Source organism: Mollisia scopiformis (genome assembly GCF_001500285.1).
Source record: "Mollisia scopiformis unplaced genomic scaffold LY89scaffold_13, whole genome shotgun sequence".
Classification (NCBI taxonomy): Eukaryota; Fungi; Ascomycota; class Leotiomycetes; order Helotiales; family Mollisiaceae; genus Mollisia; species Mollisia scopiformis.
Window position 1 is genome coordinate 75,283 of NW_017263593.1, and position 15,909 is coordinate 91,191.

The window sequence follows — 15,909 nt, forward strand, 5'->3', positions numbered from 1 at the left end:
GCGAGATTCGGGGACATAGCTTCACCTCAGAAAACTTCAAGATCAACACCACAATCCGACGACGACCCATTGAAGGAGTGTGGCCATGCAGCCAATAGCTCGGTTCGCTCCAAGGCTGTTCTTCGATGCAATTGCCGGTACATCAAAAAGGACGACTCGATTCGCAGACCGACCTTCACTGAGACCTTCAATCTGTCTGCAATGTAGAATTCGAACCCAACGACGGCTCTTCGCCGATTCTCCTAAACCTCCTGCCACATCGGAAAATACAACCTCACAGTCCCCTCCTTCCCCCTCTCGTCCTCCTTCCTCGAAACAAGAAGAACTTTACTCCAATGGCGTGTCCGAAGACTTTTCTTCCGAGCTTCCTTCTGCAGAAGAAGGTCGCCGCCTTGCAATCTCAAAACGCTTTTCGAAAGTCATGGATCACCTCCAAGGCAATATTTTTGTCGCATCCCAGCGCATCAATGACCTGACTGGCTACTCCGGTATCGAGGCGTTGAAAGAGCGCATCGCCGTCCTCGAAAAGCGAGTCTCCGATGCCCAGGAACTCGTCCGCTCCTCACGCCTGACATATAAGACAACCGTCGCAGACAGAGCTTCTACACAGAGGGAAGTAACTACTTTGCTGGCGAGAAAAGACAGCTGGACACCGAGTGACCTGGAGAGATTCACTGCGCTGTATCGAATGGATCATAGCAACGAGCAAGCGGTTCAGGAAGCAGCTACAAAACTGGCAGATGCGGAACGAGAAGCGGAACATTCAGCGAGTAAACTGAGTAGTAGCATACTCAGCCGGTACCATGAAGAGCAGATTTGGAGTGACAAGATCCGGAGGATGAGTACATGGGGAACTTGGGGGTTGATGGGCGTCAATGTCTTGTTGTTTTTGGTGTTCCAGCTGGGCTTCGAGCCTTGGAGGCGGAGGAGATTGGTGCATGGCTTTGAAGAGAAGGTCAGGGAGGCGTTGGAAAAGGAGAAGGCAGCTGCCGAGATGAGACATGAGAGAAAAGATGAGGTTGATCCTGTATCACTCGATGCGGTTGTTGCTGCAGGAATCGAAGAGTTGCAAGAAGAAGTAGACAGTGGTGTGAAGACGTCGGAGCCTGCTGTTGATGCCATTGTGGCCTGTATACAGGGACAAGAGGGAGAACCACAACAAGAGGAAGAGGCCTCACTCGATTCAGCAGAGATGCATGTGCCGACCGCTTTGATGATGCTTAGGGATCAACAAAAGACCTGGACAGCTGCATTCCAGGATCTCTTCAGCGATAAACTCGTGGAGATGCGAAAACAGGATATCACCATGATTGCATTAGAGGGTGCTGCTACTGGGGCAGCTTTGGTCACTATCATCGCCACTATTATATTCCGTCATGCATAGACGACGATTATGTACAATGTGTAGATTTGTATAACAGCAGAATACCCATTTGAGAAGAATATGTCAAGCAATGATGTCTCAGTATGCACCTGGTCTCTTGCTGTAGCTTGGAATAGGTGCCATCGCTGGCCTTGGCATCGAAGTCCATGCCACAGTACCAGTACCCAAGCTGAAATTGGTTAAATGAGCCCCGCTGGCCTGTTGGGCCCAAAGCTCAATAGCTAGCCAATTCTGCCCATGATAGTCGAGAATACCTGTAAGTCAGTCAGCTTTGGTCCAGGAATTGACCACTGAGTCGACTTACCTTGCGGGACTGGGAACGAAGACTGCGGTCCAACATTATTGGTATACTTCCCGAACTGGTTATGAGGAATTAGTATCATTGTTCTCAAATGTTCTGATGAATTATCAAGCTGTGGGGTTGGGGTTGCAACTTCGCGAGCTCTTCGGGCAAAACATAAGAACCAGCTTACCTGGTACCCGTTAACCCAAAGTTGGGCTCTATAATCCGCGGTGGCACCATTAATAGTTGTGTTTCCGAAGTCAAACGTCAAGGGAATATCATAGTTGTTGGGAAGATCAAGCGAGAAATCCGCTTGGTAGAAGGCAACACCAGCGGTACTGATACCTGTTTCGGGAGACCCAGACACCCAATTATGATTGGGAGGATAAGGTTGCGTCCATCCTTGACGTTCGGCATATAGTCCGCCTTCATTCAGAGGGCCGCGGACTTTGTCAATATATGCCTCGCCTCCCAGATTTCCGGTGAGTTTCCAGGAGATATCACTCTGTGAATGTCCGTCTAGAGAATAGTTCAGAATTCCACGAGGATCTTTCATCTCATCTGGGCCAACAACCCAATTCTCATCCAGACCATTATTATCAATGACAACGGTGAATATGTACGGCTTGCCAGAAACGAGGTTTGGGAGAATATAAGTGCTGTTCCAAGCGCTGGATGCATCTATACCAGGCCAAGAGCCAATATAGGTCGAGTTTAGCCACACCGAAGACCCGAATGCACTGCCTCCTTGAGTTTCAATTTGTAAGGTCGTCTCCTGGCCATTTGCGGTGAAGTGGCCGCGATACAGAAGCACCCCTGTGTGGTAGCCATAGTCACTGCTGAACAGAGAAGTTGGAGTCTGCAGCTTGAAAACGGTGTTGTTGGAGGTTGTGTGATCAGCGCTCGTCCAGGCAGAATCGTCATAGGAAGAAGATATCTCTGGCAAGTTATCGACATATTTCCAGTCGAGCGTGGACAAGTCAGGCAAGGTTATCTGTGGAGCCGTGTAAGGGAGAGTTGAAGACCACTCTCCCGTGACTGGGTCTGTAGTGAAGCTCAACTTCAGGCTGTTGAAATGAAGATCCTTAGTGCTAGCAGGTGCTCCGATGACTTTAATTGGGACAGTGGCATTGAGATCTCCATCAATGTGGAGTGCTGTACCCTCAATATAGACGGAACGAACAAGATATCCTGCCTCAACGATAACAGAAGTTGTGTTGCCGATGTTAGAAGTACTAGGGGAAGTCAGTCTTCTGCCGTTCGAATTTCTTGATGGGGCAGATTCGAAAGTCTGCATTCAAAGTCTGACATTCAAGGCCGAAAAGTTCGATCCACGGAACAGACACTTCGAATACGCGAAAAAGAGAGACACGATTTGAAAAGCCCAACTTACTATGCGCCCCACTCATCGCTGCGAACAAAGTCCGGCACCCAGTAGTTGTAGGCCGAATTTCGATCCAAAATATAAACGAAGAGGCTACCGACTTGAACAACTCGTCGAGTTGAAGAAGTCTGCCAGTTGAGGATTGCAGTCCCGTTCATGGCCTTGGTAGTAACTCCATCTCCTTCTAATGTCTGTGCTGAGCTGCTTGAGACCACTGCGAGTTCGTGTTGCTCTCCTGGACCACCGTATACGACAAGAGCTGTCTTGTTGTCGAATTTCTTCCAAGTGAATATCTCTGCCGAGGAGTATAAGAGGGTAGTTCCACCCAGATCGTAATCGGTGACATGCCCTAAAGATTTTGAGTATTTCTTTGATCTATATCTGTCAGATCACTTACATTTCGAGTCTCTGCCGCTCAGTGTCAGACTGCCGCCCAATTGGGGAATGGAAACCGTTCCTTGGCTTGTAGCGACATTAAATTTATAAGATGCTGCAACTTCCGTTTGATAATCCGAATGTCTCACGACATAGAAGTTTGTTGCGGTTCCATTGCCGAATAATGGAGTTGTAAAGATGCTGGTATTATCGGTGTATGCACTCGTGCTGGCTATACCAACGGAAGTTGTGAGATATGCGGGCGACACCTTAAGGAAATTTGCCTCCAACTTAACCTCACTATACTTCTCTCTATACAGTTCACGATTTTCAGTAATGGAGGCACCATAGTCGTAAGATGTGTATCCACCAGGATGTCCAAGGTTTCCCCAATTGGTACCACCAAAAATCATGTACAAGTTCAACAGAGCTGCTCCTGACGCAAAGTCATTTTTGTAGAAGACACGCTCGAATTCCATGTTGAGAAGAACAGAGCACTGGGCGAAGCCAAGGCCTCCCCATGGATCGAAAGAGCCACCCTGCCAACATCGTCAGCCGACATACCTATTGACTATCATTGGCCACCTTACCTGGAACTCATCCAAAGAATAGAAGGTTGAAGGACTTTGCTCCTCATGTGTGGCGTGGAAATACGTGGGAAGATCGCCAGCAGGCCACGTATATGGATTCGCACAATCGAAGCCCAGAGGGTACGAATCATGGCCATAGATATTGACGTCGCCTTCAGTAGTACCATTGACTACATCTCCAGGCGCGAATAGACCCGTTGGAGCTGTGAACTTTTCAGTAAATACTGTGGTACCATTATGGAAAGCAACGTACAGGCATCATTGCTAATAAATGGAACAACAATCCCAGCATCTCGCAGTTGTTTCTTCACATATGCAAAGTAGACCGGGTCTGGGAAGCCTCCGTCAACGGGTCCAGAACTTCCCGTGTACTCGTTTTCTGGTTGAACGAGAATCACAGGGCCACCATTCGTGATCTGTGCTTTAGCTATGGAGGCACCAATATTTGCGACGTAATTGTCCGTAGCAGCGAGATAGTCAGGAGCTCGGGTTCGGAGTTGTCCTTTGACCCTCTGTAGCCAACCAGGAAAACCTCCACCGCTTGATTCCGCGTTGATGTATGGCCCAGGACGAGCAATGAGATAAATTCCTGCTTGCTGTGCTGCAGCGAAGAAAGGCTCGAAAGCAAAAACATCGTTGGCAAGATATGTCCCTGGTTCACCTTCTACCAAAGCCCAGTGAACGTAAAAAGATACGACATTGAAGCCAAGTGCTTTGACTTTCTGAAATACGTCAAGCCATAGATCTGGGACGGGTAGTCTGTATGGATGAAATTCTCCACTGAAGACAAAGACACGCTCCCCATAGATCATAAGTGAGTGCTCATCGTAGGTCACCTTGATTATATCGTGAGTAACAGCAGTACTTTTGAGGAGTCAAAAGGTCCCTACGATATTCTGAAGTCCATCACTTTCTCTCTCAACGTGCATCTGCTTCCCCCCAATGGCTAGAGCTGCAGCGTGTGCGGCAAGAGCTGCAGCCGTGACAGCACGTAGAAGCCTCATCTTGGATGGATGGTGTTGGAGCTTTTTGCTGAATCACAACCTGGAGAGATAAAATATGCAGGGGAGCTCCATTATATATGACATCTGCCCTACGGCCATTGCGGCTATATACAGCTTCCTAGGTAGAATACCCCTCTTGAAAGACACACCATAGAGGGAAAAGAGAAATATGGGGCTCATGTCCGACACTTGAAGAAAATATGAGGAGCTCACGACAATCCTTGCCTTGACAGGAAGTTCGTTCAGGTACGACAGAAACGTGTGACGGTTGAGGAGGCGAGGCGATGCACCGACGAACTACAGCTACAAGCACTGGCATGCGTGAAAGGCGGGGTTCAAGGAACGCGATCGACCGCCCGGGGCTGTCGGGGCAGGAGGGGGAGCACTCGTAATGATCGTGAAGAGGACCGGAGCTTGCTCGGTGCAATGTTCTGAGTTGCTGCAGATTCATCTTGCCTAGCCAAGAATGACCTATATCATGCAACTATAATGTCATCCGAACCTTGAGGATGTCGAAATTTTTTAGCCAGCCGAGGAAACTGACGCTATTCAAACCTTGTTGTGCTAGACGCGGGGAATCCTATTCATTTGCGCACCAATCACATCGTCTCGGATTAAATCTTGCTGTTGACATCAAATGCTCCTGGCGGGCGATTCTAAGAGTTTCCCCGTGGAGGCTCCTCTTGCAAGGCAGGGATTATGACTTTCATCCGAATGCTCTACTACCCAAAGCCAACGAGCCGAAGAGATTGCCGAATACGACAATTGCGGTGACTACATTCGGATTCGGGTCTCGAGAAGTAGCAGCAGCCAGGACAGCTGCGTCCAGTACTGTTTACCAGCTCTATGAACGCTCCCAGGTATGAATACTCCTCTGGAAAACAAGTGTACGTGACATACAAGTGCCACAATGATGGGGATGGGATTACCATTTGAGTCGGTTCCCACTGAGCCCATATGCTTTGTATTAATCAAGACGCAATAAGCGGGCAAATAAATGGGCAGGCGACGACGATGAACCCATTTTATGTATATCGATGATATCGTTGGTACATATATTTACACAACATTCATTGTCTCTTATTGAGACAGACATCTTCCTCGCCAGGCAAACAAACGCCTCGCCCATGCTTTTAGCAGTCGAGACTATATAACGCACCAAGAGTGCGCATCATTCAGCATGTCCAAATGCCTACAATGCCGTCCTTTCTCCCCTCGGTCAGATAGCCATCCTTGATTCGGACTTTTTCTACAATCGCAGGATGTCGCCCGTCTTCTTCAGCAGTGACGCCTGAACCGCAATCCCAGTGGCGGCCATCTGTTTTATCGTACACTTTCACAACGTCTTCGCCTGCGGCTGAGACGATCCGTCGATTGTCAAACATCATGCTCGTGATTGGTGCATCGTACGCGTAAGCATCATAGATTGCACCTGTTCTGAGGTCCCATATCTATACACAGTTAATTGAATGTGCAGCAGATCAAAAGGGAGCATAACTTACGCGAATGCTGCGATCCAGACTGCCAGTCACCAAATGAACGTCGTCAAATTGCAAACATGTGACAGGTCCGGTATGTCCAACCAGACTACGATGTACTTGCCCACTTCTCAAATCCCAAAGTCGAACCATGCCATCAGCGGTACCACACGCTAGAGCTGCATCAAATACTTGCACAGCTCCGACGAAGTCAGCAGAAGCGTCTGGCAATCTTCCTGTCTGTCTCCAGGCACCTTCATTGGAACCCATTGTCGCAGAGGCTTGAGCGGCAGCCCACATTACATCAAGAGTCTGGACGCAACGTCCTTTCTCCAAGTCCCACTGGCGTAATGTCTTATCTGCCGACCCAGAGATGAGAGTATCTCCTCTGAAATGTAAGGCTGTGACTTCATCTACGTGAGCTTCTAGTGTGAACAGAGGACAATCAGCCATGCTGCCAGCAGGTGGCTCGGGTTCCCCATCTTCTGGATTTCCAAAAGCTAGAGGGTCATCATCTTCATCGCCGTCTTTATTGATACGGTTGTCTTGGGGGTCGTAGCGAGCCTTACTAAGATCCCATAGTCGAATAGTGGCATCCATAGAACCAGTAGCGACAATGTTGTCCTCGACTTGTAGAGTTCGTACAGATGCTGTGTGCCCTTCCAAAAACCCTATGCACCGTCCAGCGTTCATGTCCCAAACTCTGACGGTGTCATCAAGAGCTGAGGTAACCATAGTGCCGAACGGAACATCAAAGTCTAGTGCTGTGACCACATCGTGATGAGCATGAAGTTCTCGGATCATTGACCCAGGTTCAAAATGTTCATGTAAGATGGGCATTGACTTTCGGCGAATGGTCTTATGCCGTTTTGGTCGAGTAGGAGTGGTGTTTACCGAGGGCAACTTTTCGTAGATTGACTCGGACATGAAAGAAGCATCCATTGCCGGATCCTCAATTACTTCCTCATCCTCGGCTTTTAAGGTTTTTGCCATAGCTTCAGCATCATCCAACTGCTCTTGAGCATCTTCAAGCCTGTTTTCAACGTCGAGAACTGATATAATGTTAATAGAGGATTGAGGTTTTGGGACGAAGGACCAACTGTCATGTTCTAACAAAGCCTCTTCCTGCTCCAACCCAGCCAAACGATCTAAAACGATCTTCCGCATACTATTGAGATTTGCTATCTTGTTGTCTATCTCTCGGATTTCACTGCTAGCCATATTCTTTCTGATACTCATCATCTCCAATTGGTGGTTCAGAGAGTTTTGCTCCTTTTTGAGCTTTCCTAGTGTAGGAGGAGTCTCGGATTCCGATTTATCATCGTCCAAAAGTTTCCGTCCCCTTGATATACGTCTTCTATGGCGCTTGGATTCCGGGCTGCTCTCTGGCAAGGTAGCTTGGAAGCCCTGGAATAGCGAGTAGGCATTTTCATCTTCTGGAATGTTTTTCAAGAGCTCGTCGGGTAAATATGTCAAGGCGCGATACTGTATTTCTGATGTCGACAGTTTCGAGCGCACCAGGTCTGTAGGGGTCGTTTTCGCGAAGGAGAAGACACTTCGTTGCAGATTCGGCCTTCGTAGCTGCTTGTGTAGGTCGCTCATCGCATTTTGATAATGTGTACTGGCGCTGGGATCTGCTAAAGGTCCCATCAAATGACCCGCCGTTGTGGTAACTTTTCTTCCAAATGCCTCCAAGCCTCTAGTCTGGGTCGAATCAGCAAGGACCTTGAGATAAATGTACATACATACGGATATTATGGCAGTATCCTCCTCTGCACCTCGAAACGGAGAGGCATTGCGGCTGCGCGATCCAGCCATACGTCTTCTTTCACCGTGAACAAAGCATGTAAAGAAGCAATATTAATTGACGTTCCGGCAAAGTTTGTGCTGTCTGGTGTGGGATGGTAGAAGTCAAATACTCAATGTCTTGTTTATATCTTGGTCGTGTGAATGGCAATGATGATGGCTGCTCTAAAGCCACACTTGTGGCTTGGGACCTTGGGCAGACGCGGCCGCCCCGGGCCGAGATAGGAGAGCCAAGCCAAAGTTTGTCAAGGTTACTGCAGCATTCACTCAGCTAGCACAAACAATTTAGAGGGTCTTATGTGGTATTACTTGTGTTTCCCAAGCTCTCGGTAATGATTTGGCAGGTGTAAATACAAAAGTTCTCTTGCTCTGCCTGGTTTCTTTTCCGTTTACTCCTCATCTCCTCTACTCGACTCTACCCCTCTATCACCACAAAGATGGATGCAGTAATCGACCTTTCCGATCGCTCTAAGGCATTGGACCTGAATCATATTCGCGTTCAACTCATGTAAGTCTCTTCTGCCAGAAATTGAACCAATTCATTGATTTTCCACAAAGTCGAATGGAGGACTCGATCATTTTTCACTTGATCGAGCGTGTCCAGTTCCCATTCAACGGCACTATCTACAAGGCTGGTGCCATCGACATCCCAGACAGTAGTCTCAGTTTCTTAGACTGGCTACTGTGTAAGCGGGAGGAGCTTGATTCCATGATTCGCCGCTTCCAGTCTCCCGATGAGTATCCATTCTTCCCGGAGTCTATTAAAAAGCCAATTCTCAAACCTCTTCACTATCCTAAGATCCTTCACAAAAATGATGTCAACGTCAACGAGAAGATTAAGAATAGCTATATCGAGAACTTCCTCCCAGGAGCTTGCGCAAACTTTGGACGTCAAGACCGCGGTGAGACTGAGGAAAACTACGGATCATCAGCTACAGCCGACATCAACTGCTTGCAGGCTATCTCTCGAAGAATCCACTTCGGCAAGTTTGTAGCTGAGTCGAAGTTCCAAACGGAGACCGAGAGGTTCACCAAGTTGATCAAAGAAGAGGACCGTGAGGGCATTGATGTTGCGATCACCAATGCGAAGGTTGAGCAGCAGGTATTGGATAGACTGCGTCTGAAGGCAACGACTTATGGCATGGATCCAGCTATCGGTGCTGAGGGACCTGGAAAGATTAACGTGGATGCGGTGGTCACAATGTACAGAGACTTCGTCATTCCACTTACCAAAGAGGTCGAGGTTGAGTACTTGATGCAGAGACTTGGACCTGATGAATAACTATGAAATGCTCGAGGTGCAAAAAGTTGATTGTCTATTGTGGTGGACTTAGATACTGGCTGATAGCTTTGACAGCGCCCTCAAACTTGGCTGCCTCAATCAAAAGCATGGATCCTTGTGGCTTGACGCCCATCTCTGAAAATGCTCTCTTACTGTCAGCCATTCCTTCGCCCTCGTCCTTGGTATAATCGTATGACCCTGATGCCAACGAATGCTTCATTAAAACCTCATCCTCAGCATGGAAATAGAACACTTCCTTGCTTCCTCTGTTCGCTTTGCTTTTCTTCGACTTTGGTGCATCCTCTTGATCAAGTGCAGAAGCGATCTCGTGATATGTTTTCGAGAGAATGAGGTAATGGGTGAACTCATAAGGCTCCTTGTCTTCAACCGCTGCCTCGATTTCATCAATCAGCATCGAGTACATAGGCGGAGCAATCTCTCCAGGGACATTGATCAGACGTTCTGCCAAGATAAGTCCAACTTCTGCCGAGGACGAAAGAAGGTCGGCGATTTGGTTTAGTGTAGGATCCGATTTTGCTTTCGAGATAATGTACTCCGTTAAGTCTTTGATGGGCTTCTTATCCTTGTGCTCGCGAAGGTTGAGGACAGTGAGAAATGCGTATGGGTCGGTCTCTTCGCCATCAACCTTTACTGTCGAACCAACCGTTGGTTGTGATAGAACAAGATCCGCAAGCACAGAGACATCGAACAACTGGGAGTCAACGTCTAAGAGTTGTCTTATCAAGCTTTTGACTCCATGAAAGTCAATGTCCGGCTTGAAATTGAACCATTCAAATTCAACATTGACCATGTCCACATCCTAAGGAGGGGTTAGAAAGCGCTTCAGAGGATGATTTGAATTTACATACGTCGTCGCTACCGCTATCATTATCGGCATCCTGAGCCGGAGCTTCTGGGAGGACTTCCGGATCTCGTATCCTTTTCCTGACCATTGTGTCTTTAATTTGTGAATCGTTGCGAGGCAAGTTGAGATTTATGGCTCGAGAAATAAAATGCTTATCGTTATCTTCACGTGAAAATTGCGGCTAAATTGCGGCAGCTTGTCTCGAAATTTTTCTATACCCCACCAAAATGTTCAACCCCTCCAAGTCTCACAACTCCCCGGATTTCATAGCCTTTCTTGTTGTTGGGATCCGGAATCAACTTCCTTTGCTAATTGTTTGAGATGGCTACCAATGGTGAGATACTTGTGGACGAGCCACACAAAACCTTCGACACCATTCTTACTCTGGATTTTGGGTGAGTCGTTCTAGCGCGTTCACATAAGCATCCAAGAATTTGTCGAATGTTCACAGAACATTGAGAATTTTACAGTGCCCAGTGGGCATAGAAATCTCTTCAAGTAGAAGTCTTCTCTGAAAGTTCTCGCCTATCTGTCTTCTTAATCTATACTTTCCCACGAAGTCTGACGCGCTCTGGTCGCGTGTCTCCTTAGGACGCGTTCTGATGCTAATACAATGGCAGTTCTCAGTACACTCACTTGATTACAAGACGTCTCCGCGAGCTCAATGTCTACTCCGAGATGCTTCCATGTACTCAAAAGCTCTCCGACCTTTCCTGGAAACCTAAAGGCATTATTCTTTCTGGAGGCCCATACTCCGTTTACGAAGCCGATGCTCCCCACGTCGACCCTGCTATCTTTGAGCTAGGAGTACCAATCCTTGGAATATGTTATGGTCTGCAAGAAATTGCATGGCATCATGGAAAGAACGTTGTGGCGGGAACCGAGCGTGAATACGGCCACGCTGAGCTCCAAGCCAAGAGAGTCGAGGGACATGTCGACAAGCTTTTTAAGGACTTAGAGGATGACTTAAAAGTCTGGATGTCACATGGTGACAAACTGGGGGCTTTGCCTCCATCTTTCCACATCATTGCTACTAGCAAGAACTCGCCATATGCAGGCATTGGCCACGAGACCAAGCCAATTTATGGTATACAATTTCACCCAGAGGTGACACATACAGCTCGAGGAATCAAGCTCCTGGAGAACTTCGCGGTCGGTATCTGTGGAGCAAAGCAGAACTGGACTATGGCCAAGTTCGTGGACAAGGAAATTGCCAGAATTCGGGCTTTGGTAGGCGAAAAGGGTCAAGTTCTTGGAGCAGTCAGTGGAGGCGTGGACTCGACTGTAGCTGCAAAGTTGATGCATGAAGCTATCGGGGATCGATTTCACGCTGTGCTCGTGGACAACGGCTGCATGCGTCTTTATGAATGCGAGCAAGTGAAGGAGACTCTTACCAAGCACCTCGGCATCAACCTTACTGTTGTCGACGCCTCTGACCTCTTCTTGGATGGTCTAAAAGGGATCCACGACAACCCAGAAGCAAAGCGCAAGTTCATCGGCAGCACCTTCATTGACGTCTTCGAAGCCGAAGCCCTGAAGATCGAGAATGAAGCCGAGAACTCTCCAAAAGCTGGCCGCATTGAATGGTTCCTCCAAGGGACACTCTACCCCGATGTAATCGAATCAATCTCCTTCAAAGGACCATCCCAAACCATCAAGACCCACCACAACGTTGGCGGTCTCCCCGAAAGAATGATGAACGGGCAAGGTCTCAAACTAATTGTAAACCCACCCCTCGATCAAACCCAAACTCTACTAACAAAAACAACAGGAGCCCCTCCGCGAACTCTTCAAAGACGAAGTCCGTGAACTAGGTCGTCAACTCGGCATCCCCCACGACCTCGTAATGCGGCACCCGTTCCCCGGCCCGGGAATCGCCATCCGGGTCCTAGGCGAAGTAACCAGGGAACAAGTAGCCATAGCCCGCAAAGCCGACTACATCTTCATCGAAGAGATCCGCAAAGCAGGGCTGTACGACCAAATCTCGCAAGCGTTCGCAGCGCTGCTTCCCGTGAAGGCGGTGGGCGTCATGGGCGACAAGCGCGTGCATCAACAGGTGATTTCGCTACGCGCCGTGCAGACGACGGATTTCATGACGGCCAATATCTTTCGGTTTGATTGGGACTTCTTGGAGAGGGTTTCGACGAGGATTTGTAATGAGGTGGATGGGGTTTGTAGGGTGGTTTATGATTTGACTACTAAGCCGCCGGGGACGATTGAGATGGAGTAGATGAAGAGAGAGAGGAGAGATTGATGATTGAAACAAGACAAGTTAGATGAGCTTGTTTTGTTGAAACATGCTTCTCTCGTGTTGGATACCCTTGTTCTGCTTTCTGGCGTTAGCGTTGGGTAATAGACCATAGAGGCGGCAACTTGCATTTGAAACCCAAATTGCGTTGATTTGACACTTGTCTTAATCACACCGTGATGGCATGCCCATATCAACCAAACTCAACCAATAACACATGTGATTTTGAGTATCTGCATTCCACTTCCTATCTATGAACCCTCTAAAGCATACCATCTCTTGCAACCACATCAATTATCCTACTTTACTCCACTTCTCTCCAATCGCCAACTCAACTCAAAACATGATCCATCCCTCCATGAATCCGGCCACAAAGAGCTCCATATAAACATATTCTTCATCGTAAAAGCCATCTACTCTCTCCCTTCCACCAAAAATATGCAACACAAAAAGCTCGCCCCCTGGAAGGCTTAGCCCATCATCCAACGCAACTCAATACAAGAATTTGGGTATATAGAAAGGAAAATAAGTTATATAGTGAGGTGGGTACACTAATGTACCCCTTTCTTCCGGTGAATCAAACAAAAATAAACATCGCGATACGCTGTTCATAGTCGTGATCTTAATTAGGCGCTGAAGTCCTCGAACGGCCAATAAGCCGGAGGCAGCAGTGTTTGTGTATGCCATGCGATGCTATGCAAGAACGTAATCTAGAACGTAACAGGCGTAAAGTTCGAGTGAAAGATGTGATGTGCGAGTAAGGCTGCATGCCGAGAGTTGTTTGGGATTTTCGGTAGCAGTTGAAGGCAGATAGGGTGTGGTGCTGAGAGACAAATGAAAACCGTGAACCACAACGCCAAATCCGGAAGAACACCATCGTGAGGCCATAGAAACAGAAAGCAAATGGACGTCAAGCCGGAGGTCATGATCCCGCACCGTGAGGAGCGCTGGAACCAGTCTCCGTTGATCCGTCTCCTTCTATCGTTTTCCTCCAGTGATCTGGCAAACAAACGCAAACCAGAGGGAATGCTTTGATCTCACCACTCACAGCTGGCGATTCGTCTCTCCGGCCCGATGTGTTAGAGACACCACTATCTCGTTGGGCTTTCCGTTTCGCATCCCAATCTTCAGCTCGCTCGTCAATCATCACTCCTGTTGCCCAGCCGTCATCCCAGATGCCAACCACTTTGAGCATGTCACCTCTTTCCAATGTGAACTCATCACCCGCTCTTGGCTGATACGCCCAAAGTGTTGCAACCTTATCACCTGGATGGATCTCATCCTGTGAGTAGTAATCTTTGAAGAACGGCAATTGCTCGGACTGCTGACTTGCAACTCCCTGTGGAGATGACATATCTCCACCGCTGCCCGAGTGTGGCGATGAAGGATCCTCCAATCCCAGCGCCGAATTGCTTGACAAGGATCCATTTCGTCGCCCTGTAGGAGGAGGTCGTAGCACACCACCACCAGAATTAGAGACCGGACTGTACTCATCAGAAGAAGACTGATCGTGATGTCTTCGTCGTCCAGCTGCATATCCAGCTGCGGCACCTGCAGCTGCCCCTCCAGCACCTACTGCTCCCAGTTCTCCTCGAGGCGGTGAGTCTCCTGAATGACCTTCCAATGCCGACATGCGCGCAATGCGACCCCCTGGTAGCACTTCGTACCCCTCCGGTGTCGTAGTCGTTCCCACCGGGTTGTAAGCCATCCCTGGAGCAGGTCCTCTCCGTGCTGGGGATGGTTGGTTAAAAACACTTCCATTTTGACTTCCACGTCTGCGCCGGAGGCACAGGATAAGTAGAATGATCAATCCTGCGATCAGAGCGGCTCCTACCACGGATCCGATAACAATGCCAGCGATAGCACCACCTGATAGTCCCTTGTTAGAATTGGATGCGACTCCGGTCGAAGAGGGCGTTGCCGAAGACGAGGATGTAGCTGATGCGGTTGGCGAGCTGGTTGTAAAAGTCATGAATGCAGTGATCGTTGGTAGCACGACACCAGCACATCGCGTCTGAGCATCCGAATTATAACAGCACGTGTCTGTACTGTTCTGTCCTCCTGAACCGCAATATTGACATAAGCCGATAGTGCTGTTCCCGTAGCCGCAATTGTCTGGCTCGTTTGTGGCACCCTCAATGCAGGTACCGGTTAATGATTCGGCCGGCAGCGCGCAATTTGTGAAGTCTGCTCTGATCTGGGAATCAGCATTGCTGCTCGGATTGGTGCACAGCGCACTGTTGGCGATGATTATAGCTTCACTCTCAGCTTGCTCGGCCTAGGTGGTATTTAGCACGCCAATTGTTTTGAGTGTTTGACAATAGGACTTACACATGTATCAGCACAGACCGGCCGAGAAGCAGCGGTCGACAATCCACATGGCGTTCGCGAGTTCTGTATTATAGCATTACATATTACTGTGGTGGTGAAACGGGCATAAAGGTTTGTGGTGTTTGTAAGATTAATACCGCCGCAGCCGAAAAGTGTTTGGTACCTGCATCTTGCATTAGAGCGATTGATAAGGGGAGTCGCAACAATATTCACTTTTCTTGTACGTAGCTGGTTGAAACATAGGAAGCCAATTGCTCATCGAATGTCGCGGTGCTCGAAACATATTGGAGGAAAGGACTGTGGTGCGACGAGATTAGTGAATGATCGCCATCTTGATCGTAGCTTATCTGAGGGGATAACCTACAAGAATCCGACCAAGGTGCTGTCGATCGAGATTGAAGCCGAGCTGAAGGCAGAACATTGAGTCGAACCCGACAGCGATATGCACGTCTCTGCCATTGCTCCTGGTGCAGCTGCGAGAAGTGACAGCAGCGCGGTTCTGGTGTTGAGACGGGTCGTTGACCTTAATTTCCGTTTGCTGTGAGCGCGGGCGGCCATTGTGGGCGCTGGGGGCAATCCGGACGACGGTTCTATCTCGACGATACTCGCATTGTCGGCTGGCAAAGACTTTATGGTGTTGACGTGGGCAATCGGTGGATTATCCTCCCTCATAGTTCGTTTTTGTAGTCCTCCGTCCCAGTCATCCACGCGCGCCCGCCGAAAACCACAGTCGTGTTGATCTTCTCCACGTTGGGCGACAGCGTCAACAAAAACACCCGTCGGTTTTCCCTCCCAAGCCAAAAAAAAAAAAAGGTCCAGCCGTCACGATAGCGGGCGTGAAGGCGAGGGACAACGAAGTGAAGATCTAAACGAGCGACT

The 15,909-nt window shown here is 48.6% G+C and overlaps 7 protein-coding genes across 7 annotated transcripts; 3 read left to right on the top strand and 4 right to left on the bottom strand.

The window, feature by feature from the left end:
* Positions 1-25: 25 nt before the first annotated feature.
* LY89DRAFT_75528 (uncharacterized protein) lies at positions 26-1,495 on the top strand. The gene has a single exon (XM_018221345.1). The coding sequence runs from the start codon at positions 86-88 to the stop codon at positions 1,382-1,384; it is 1,299 nt and encodes a 432-aa protein (XP_018070494.1). The 5' UTR covers positions 26-85; the 3' UTR covers positions 1,385-1,495.
* On the bottom strand, positions 1,424-5,274 carry LY89DRAFT_75555 (glycoside hydrolase family 35 protein). Its single transcript, XM_018221353.1, has 8 exons — positions 4,907-5,274; positions 4,270-4,852; positions 4,017-4,219; positions 3,449-3,965; positions 3,061-3,400; positions 1,858-2,902; positions 1,689-1,743; positions 1,424-1,638 (listed from the first exon to the last, which is right to left on the bottom strand). The coding sequence occupies exons 1-8, from the start codon at positions 5,018-5,020 to the stop codon at positions 1,463-1,465; spliced, it is 3,033 nt and encodes a 1,010-aa protein (XP_018070495.1). The 5' UTR covers positions 5,021-5,274; the 3' UTR covers positions 1,424-1,462.
* Positions 5,275-6,038: 764 nt separating this feature from the next.
* On the bottom strand, positions 6,039-8,450 carry LY89DRAFT_646533 (mitochondrial division protein). Its single transcript, XM_018211927.1, has 4 exons — positions 8,248-8,450; positions 7,599-8,202; positions 6,523-7,550; positions 6,039-6,471 (listed from the first exon to the last, which is right to left on the bottom strand). The coding sequence occupies exons 1-4, from the start codon at positions 8,314-8,316 to the stop codon at positions 6,196-6,198; spliced, it is 1,977 nt and encodes a 658-aa protein (XP_018070496.1). The 5' UTR covers positions 8,317-8,450; the 3' UTR covers positions 6,039-6,195.
* Positions 8,451-8,741: 291 nt separating this feature from the next.
* Positions 8,742-9,586, top strand: LY89DRAFT_697423 (chorismate mutase; the record flags this gene model as incomplete). Its single annotated transcript, XM_018216900.1, has 2 exons — positions 8,742-8,812; positions 8,863-9,586. The coding sequence occupies 2 exons, from the start codon at positions 8,742-8,744 to the stop codon at positions 9,584-9,586; spliced, it is 795 nt and encodes a 264-aa protein (XP_018070497.1).
* Positions 9,498-10,566, bottom strand: LY89DRAFT_685185 (uncharacterized protein). The gene is made up of 2 exons (XM_018215035.1): positions 10,456-10,566; positions 9,498-10,406 (listed from the first exon to the last, which is right to left on the bottom strand). The coding sequence occupies exons 1-2, from the start codon at positions 10,537-10,539 to the stop codon at positions 9,621-9,623; spliced, it is 870 nt and encodes a 289-aa protein (XP_018070498.1). The 5' UTR covers positions 10,540-10,566; the 3' UTR covers positions 9,498-9,620.
* Positions 10,567-10,686: 120 nt separating this feature from the next.
* Positions 10,687-12,908, top strand: LY89DRAFT_646542 (putative GMP synthase). The gene is made up of 3 exons (XM_018211928.1): positions 10,687-10,846; positions 11,072-12,173; positions 12,223-12,908. Exons 1-3 carry the CDS (start codon positions 10,773-10,775, stop codon positions 12,679-12,681), a joined length of 1,635 nt encoding a protein of 544 aa, XP_018070499.1. The 5' UTR covers positions 10,687-10,772; the 3' UTR covers positions 12,682-12,908.
* Positions 12,909-13,621: 713 nt separating this feature from the next.
* Positions 13,622-15,588, bottom strand: LY89DRAFT_697426 (uncharacterized protein; the record flags this gene model as incomplete). The annotated part of the gene is made up of 4 exons (XM_018216901.1): positions 13,622-14,977; positions 15,031-15,193; positions 15,244-15,327; positions 15,395-15,588. The coding sequence occupies 4 exons, from the start codon at positions 15,586-15,588 to the stop codon at positions 13,622-13,624; spliced, it is 1,797 nt and encodes a 598-aa protein (XP_018070500.1).
* Between the last annotated feature and the right edge of the window lie 321 nt (positions 15,589-15,909).

What these genes read in the sequence shown, in the direction of transcription:
- LY89DRAFT_75528 (XM_018221345.1), top strand. Translation starts at nt 86, where the DNA reads ATGCAGCCAATAGCTCGGTTCGCTCCAAGGCTGTTCTTCGATGCAATT.
- LY89DRAFT_75555 (XM_018221353.1), bottom strand. Translation starts at nt 5,020, where the DNA reads ATGAGGCTTCTACGTGCTGTCACGGCTGCAGCTCTTGCCGCACACGCT. An exon ending in AGCGATGAGTGGGGCGCATA is followed by an intron (nt 2,903 to 3,060) that starts GTAAGTTGGGCT and finishes GACTTCCCCTAG; the next exon opens with TACTTCTAACATCGGCAACA. An exon ending in TTCGTTCCCAGTCCCGCAAG is followed by an intron (nt 1,639 to 1,688) that starts GTAAGTCGACTC and finishes ACTGACTTACAG; the next exon opens with GTATTCTCGACTATCATGGG.
- LY89DRAFT_646533 (XM_018211927.1), bottom strand. Translation starts at nt 8,316, where the DNA reads ATGGCTGGATCGCGCAGCCGCAATGCCTCTCCGTTTCGAGGTGCAGAG. An exon ending in GGCTTTGTTAGAACATGACA is followed by an intron (nt 7,551 to 7,598) that starts GTTGGTCCTTCG and finishes ACATTATATCAG; the next exon opens with TTCTCGACGTTGAAAACAGG. An exon ending in GTCTGGATCGCAGCATTCGC is followed by an intron (nt 6,472 to 6,522) that starts GTAAGTTATGCT and finishes AACTGTGTATAG; the next exon opens with ATATGGGACCTCAGAACAGG.
- LY89DRAFT_685185 (XM_018215035.1), bottom strand. Translation starts at nt 10,539, where the DNA reads ATGGTCAGGAAAAGGATACGAGATCCGGAAGTCCTCCCAGAAGCTCCG. An exon ending in ATGATAGCGGTAGCGACGAC is followed by an intron (nt 10,407 to 10,455) that starts GTATGTAAATTC and finishes ACCCCTCCTTAG; the next exon opens with GATGTGGACATGGTCAATGT.
- LY89DRAFT_646542 (XM_018211928.1), top strand. Translation starts at nt 10,773, where the DNA reads ATGGCTACCAATGGTGAGATACTTGTGGACGAGCCACACAAAACCTTC. An exon ending in ATTCTTACTCTGGATTTTGG is followed by an intron (nt 10,847 to 11,071) that starts GTGAGTCGTTCT and finishes ATACAATGGCAG; the next exon opens with TTCTCAGTACACTCACTTGA. An exon ending in GGCAAGGTCTCAAACTAATT is followed by an intron (nt 12,174 to 12,222) that starts GTAAACCCACCC and finishes CAAAAACAACAG; the next exon opens with GAGCCCCTCCGCGAACTCTT.